Source organism: Mchenga conophoros, linkage group LG1, assembly GCF_057382185.1.
Source record: "Mchenga conophoros isolate Kocher_MC1m ecotype Shallow Benthic linkage group LG1, M_conophoros_male_GT1.1, whole genome shotgun sequence".
In the NCBI taxonomy this organism is placed as follows: domain Eukaryota; kingdom Metazoa; phylum Chordata; class Actinopteri; order Cichliformes; family Cichlidae; genus Mchenga; species Mchenga conophoros.
In genome coordinates, this window is record NC_140526.1 from 9,667,251 (window position 1) to 9,673,513 (window position 6,263).

Sequence of the window (6,263 nt, forward strand, 5' to 3'; positions counted from 1 at the left end):
CAGAAGGAAGGTAAATGTTTGCGGCCATTCAGACAACAGGAAAGCAGTGATTTCCGGCACTAAAGATGAAAAAGAGTGGAGCATGAATGGTTTTAAGCCAATCAGTCCTAACTCAATATACCACTTCAGTGTTGTTTTAACTCCATCACGGTAACCGGTTTTATTTAGTGTCTTCAAAGGTCAGTTTCTGATGAAGTCAAAGTAGTGTAATCAACCTAAATGTTTATTGCCAGAAGTATTAACTCAGCAGTTACTCAGTCACTTTAAGTTATCTTAAAATCTTTTCTTTAGTTTTTTTTCCCCCCAAACTTTTCTTCAGGCGTCCAAAGACAGTTATTTTTCACCATTACCCAGATTGTTTTTTCTTTTCCGTGGACACGTGCCTCTCTAAAATTACACTCAGACATTTAGTAGATCTATCAAGTCAATTCATCAGCTGAGAGATGCAAGTCCCTCTGGCTTGATTGTTGTCAGGACACAAAATTAGCATTTCTGTCTTTTTTTTTTTTTTTTTTTTTTAAAGCATCGATTGCAGCCTTCCATGTTTCATCAAACAACATTCTTTAAAAAAAACACCACCATTTCTTTAAAATGCCACTTGTGGTATAAAGAAATGTGGAATTAACATTTTCATTAATCACTTTTTGAATCAGCAACGACATTCTTACATACAGCACATTGGCCACGATAGTTGTCTTTTGTAAAAAGATAAAACTACACTTATAGCCAAATACTCCATTTCACCTTTTGATGTCTTTCCAGTAAAACATGTATCATTGCTTCTTCTAAACTGCTGTTGTGTTCTGTATTGTAATCTTAACATTTATTCTCATCTAAGTAACACGTAAGTTGTTCTCTCTCATTTTCAGAAAGGACCTGGTCGCTTGGATGAAGAATTAATTGCCTCTAAAGCAACAGCTACCAGATGTTGTTGGTCCTAAGAGCCAGGTGTGGATAAATTGCATATGCAGAATGTGTGTAAAATATTTAAAGTCGTATCTTTCACTTAAGATGTGAAGTGTTTTTATTGCCCATCACTGCTTTGAGTATGGCGAGAGGAAAGGCCGGCGGCCCCCCTGGGCCCACCACACTATAGCGAAGCACGTGTGGTGTTAAGAATACGGCTGGTGAAGCTGAGAGTGAGACTTGGCATGGCTTTGTGTTTGGTGGAGTTGGTGCATAGAAGGGTGTGTAGGTGGAGGTTGTGGGGGTGGGGATCCTTCCACCTGTTCACCCTGTAATTCGCTCCTGGCTGCCACCTTTAACACTGCATTATTTACAGGTGCTCTCTTGATGGAGACACAAGCTGCTGCCTGCTTTAAATATGGATATGTGTGTGTGTGTGTGTGCGTATGTGCAAACAATGAATGCGTGCACACTATATGTGTACGCCTGCTTGCAAAAGAGTGAAATGAATTCATTTCACTAGTAGATTTACTTGTAATGCTAATATAATATAATACATGACAACATGTCAAGTGCCAGTATGAAAAAATGAGACACTAAGTACTGGACAACAGTCACAGTAATAACACCTGGTGATGGCAGTGGAGCATTTTGCAGTAACCTTTATTTTTGGAGAAAACAAACAATCCTTAATAATGCTCAATTTTTTTGTGATATTCTTATCAATAAAAAAGACAAACTTTGAAATGGGATTAGTCTATTAAAATGCTAAAAACACTGTTTTTGACTCATGCAAAGTTGAAGATGCACGGTTTTCAGAGAGCACACGCGTGCATGCTCTTTCCCCATCGTCTCTGCAGGTTGCACATTGTGGAAATTGAAACCTGTGACCTTTTTGCTATCAGCTCTGCCTACTGTTTGCTGTTCTTAATGTTAACCTTGACCCACGTGATAGCATTTAGTTACTGGCCATGATTTCATATGAATTAACCCTTAATTATATAAGCGCAGTGCATATGGAGACTGACACCAGACACACACAAGGCATACTGCTTCATTGTGAACTACGTGTTGTCATCCACTTTGTGTAAAAACGGGAATATTAAGGTTTTTTTTATGTCACAATCCACATTATGGTTTGTGTCAGTAAACCACATCCTGCTTCCTTTTGTACTCTTATTAACCCTTTCCTCTCACAACCATAGCAACAATTAGGTAAAACTAGAAAGTGCATTTTCTGAAGAAACTGCAGTGTGAATGCTTGAATCTGAATGTATGCACTGAAATGAATTAATTGCTGAATTTTAAGTTATACATTTTGAATAAGATGAAAGATACAGAAATTTTTACCTGAAAACCAAAGTGCAGAACTTTTGAAAGCTGATGTTCACACAGAAGAAGTTGGAAAATAGCTGAAAATGTTTTAAATGTAAATTAGAAAAACCTAAGTAATGAGAAAAGAAAATTTAGTCAGAAAACATCTGAATGAATATTAAAAGTTCATACTCTTTGAATCACTGAATGACTAAAATGTGATCCCTCCACTTGGATCCACACAGTTTAAAAAGTTTACATCCCTGAGCTTTTAAAGAGACGGTGTTGGAAAGAGAACAACGATGGCGACGTTTTGAGGGTAAAATGATGGCTGTAGAGCAAACACTGTGGACACAGCAGCAGTTGAAAGAGAAGTGTTTAAGATGAATCTTGGCAGAGTGAGAGAGAGCTCGTTAAGCAGGCAGGTGTGAGCCTGGTTGCTATAGTGACTGCACCCAATGGCTCCATATACACGCACACAGACATGCACCTCACTTTTGCTGCTTAAAATGAACAGAAAAGTCAGGCCGAAACAAATTGTTCCCAAATGAAAAGTACAAGTCGTATTGACAAAATTCTTTCACCGTGCGTGGCAGCAATGTCTAGTCTATCGAATTCTCAGTTTTCATGCCTGTGGACTTTATTATATTGGCGTGGTGACAGTGGAAAGACAGCCTGTACTTCTGATTTTCAAACGAACTTTCTGAGCCATTTTAACATTAGAGTCTATGGAAGAGTTGGAAGGAGGAGGCTGTGCATTGGTGACATTTATGAAAGAACCATAACACCTATTATAATAATAAACACATTAGATGAAAGAGGACAGCGATGGCTACGTTTTGAGGGTAAAATCAGACCTGTAGAGCAAACGCTGCGGACACAGCAACAGTTTTAAGAAAATATTTTAAGATAAATTCCCCCCCTCCTCTCACTCTAGCAGTTGAGCTGTCTCACTCTAGCCCCAACATTCCGTCCCATACACACCCATTATAAACTCTGAAACGGCTGAAAAAAAAAGGATGAAACTTAAACTGGAACTGAAGAAAAAGTATAAAAGATATTGAAAAGATAAATACAAGCTGAAAAGTTCAATGTCTTGACTTCGTTTTAAAGTTTTTGAATGGTGTCTCTAGGTCAACATATGTGGAAGTAGTTAGAGTTGAAAGAGGAGTAAGTTGAATGAGAATTTGAAGATCCTCCCTTTAAATTACATGGAAAATTTTTGTTGAATACAGTTGAATAATTTAAAAAAAACATAACAGCCAAAAATGAGAAAAATACAAGCACACATCTCCAAAAGAAGAGGAATCTAATGGTGCTTGAATGGTTTTTCTAAGTTGAATGGTGATCAGTGTTGGTCAAGTTACTTGAAAAAAGTAATCAGTAACTAATTACTGATTACCTCCCCCAAAAAGTAATCCCGTTACTTTACTGATTACTTATTTTTAAAAGTAATTAATTACTTAGTTACTTTTTAAAAACACGATTTACAACCTGAATAGGTGATAAAGCGATAGATCTTTCAGCCCAATTCTACTTTTTCTACATAATCCATCATACAAAATGTAATCAAATGGAAAGGTCCCTTTTTAAAACTTGTTTTATTAGTTTTAATCTTTTAACTTTATGCATCAAGCAAAAATTTAATTATATGCAACATTCTCTGACTGGAAGAATTTTGTTTAATATTTAAACCTATTTTCTGCACATTCCAGCACATAATTTTTTTTAAAAAAAATTTTGTGTTTACACTCACTCTTTCAAATAGATGAAAGTAAAACACAGCAGAAAATAAATAAAATGAAAGACTAGCGGTCCTGTTGCTCTATTTTCACCTGTAAAGCAGGAGTGGGGCAGGCGGAGGTTTACCCTGGTGCAGGTGTGCCGCGGCGGTCAGTGGAGGAATCCGCGAGTTTCTCTGTGAGTTTCCCATTACGTCGTTGCGCACTTGGTGCTTGCTTGGAAGTTTAGGGGGGTTTTTTTGCTGTAAAAAGAAGTTTTCTTCCCACGCACAACGGACACTAATGTTTTTGTCACTTTTTATGGAATCAAACTCAAAGTAAGGTCAGTACTTCCACGCTTTAAACGCTGCACGCTCATACTCTCTCCTGCACTCGATATATTATCCATTGTTGATCTGCACACAGCTGTTGTCACGAACGTCGCACTTGCTTACGTCACTGTCATGAGACATTCTCTTAAAAAAATCACGGTTTTAGTAATGTAGTAACGCAGCGTTCCTACGGGAAAGTAACGGTAATCTAATTACCATTTTTGCAATAGTAATCCCTTACTTTACTCGTTACTTGAAAAAAGTAATCGGATTACAGTAACGCGTTACTTGTAACGCGTTACTGCCCATCTCTGATGGTGATAAAGGAAATAGCATACAAAAAGCGGGTCTACTCTGTGACATCATAGAGGTGCAGATGACATCAAAGGAACTCCACATGACAGACCTTCAAAACCCCTTAAATAGAGGTTGTAACCTCAACTCTTTTCATTGTTGTTTTTCAGTTCGGAGCTTATAGTTGCAATTCTCACACGTCTTGACAAAAGGTTTTTAAAAGTCCCTGAAGTCATTGCTGTGATATCATGCTTGGGTTATCAAAGAAATACTCTTCATCTTCGATGAAGACCATCATTAGAATGATGAAGGCTTTGAGCCTAAAAGATGATCCAACCCAACAGCCAGTGTCTACAAGCCAAGTACGGAGCAGTTTCTCCACTGGAGTGCAAAGTCCACCCAGTGTGATGAAACTATCATTGGTTGATCAATCTGCTTTAACTAGCAACAAACTTGCATCAAAAAGAAAGCGATCTGAAGTTGAGGATCGACTTGATGACAAAAGAAGCTTCTCCACAGCAAAGAAGCAACGGCGTTTCTCTAAAGAGAGACCCTGCAGTCACACTGAAATGAGCAAGACACAGAAGAGGGTACCTAACATATGGATCATCGGCTCAAGTTACATAAAGCGGGGAGAATGGGCAGCACGCCACGAGTTTGGAGAAAACTTTGGACTTGATGCCAATGTTCATTGGTTTGGAAAAACAGGGATGCGCTGGGATGGCGTCCTTCTTTGTTTTGATGCAGAGTTGATGTTCAGAAAGAGTCCACCTGATATTTTGGTCATTCATGCAGGCGGGAACGACTTGGGACTCGTATCCGCCCAGGAACTTTCCTCTGCAATGACTAAAGACTTGACTGAACTGCATGCAAGGATCCCCTCCATGACAATCCTATATTCCTGCATCAACGAACGCCAAATGTGGAGGTACAGAAATCCAAAGTACATGATGGACATGGGCGAAAAAACTGTAAACTCAATCATGAGAAAGGCAGTTCATTCCTTTGGAGGCTTCATCATTGAACATCCCTCCCTGAGATATTATGACGAAACCCTATTCGGACAGGATGGAATTCACTTCAACAAGAAGGGAAATGAAGTGTTTCTGACCAACATCCGCTGTGCCATCGAGAAGATCCTTTAGAACTTGTCTCACAGAAAATAGACTTGAGAAAACGCACGACCTCTGGCAAGCCCAACCTACCATCTGACATCAGGAGCTCTATCAAAACTGTCTTTATTTGATTACTTTAATGTAGTCAAATAAAAATGAGTACAAATCTGAACACTTAAAGTAAACTTCATTAAAATAAAACGATAAATAGATAAATACAAGCTGAATAGTTCAATGTCTTGGCTTCATTTTAAAGTTTTAATGGTGTCTCTATGTGAATGTATGTGGAAGTAGTTAGAGTTGAAAGACGAGTAAGGTGAATGAGAATTTGAAGATCCTCCCTTTGAAAATTTTTGTTGAATAAAGTTGAATAATTTAAAAAATATAAATGTTAAAAATGAGAAAAATACAAGCAGTAATGTCCTAAAGAAGAGGAATCTAATGGTGTTTGAATGGGTTTTCTAAGTTGAACTGTGTTGAAGGAGATAGATGCCGAAAAACGTACGGAATATATAAAATGGAATAATAAAGATTGAAAGAACAATACTGTGAATGCTGATAAGCATTCACACTAATAAAAA

At 37.9% G+C, this 6,263-nt stretch overlaps 1 protein-coding gene across 1 annotated transcript; it reads left to right on the forward strand.

Annotated features, from left to right (window-relative positions):
• The first annotated feature begins 4,851 nt into the window (after positions 1–4,851).
• On the forward strand, positions 4,852–5,712 carry LOC146582907 (uncharacterized). Its single transcript, XM_085279776.1, has one exon. It carries the CDS (start codon positions 4,852–4,854, stop codon positions 5,710–5,712), a length of 861 nt encoding a protein of 286 aa, XP_085135902.1.
• Positions 5,713–6,263: the final 551 nt, after the last annotated feature.

Coding starts and splice junctions, on each gene's coding strand:
- LOC146582907 (XM_085279776.1), top strand. CDS start 4,852: ATGAAGACCATCATTAGAATGATGAAGGCTTTGAGCCTAAAAGATGAT.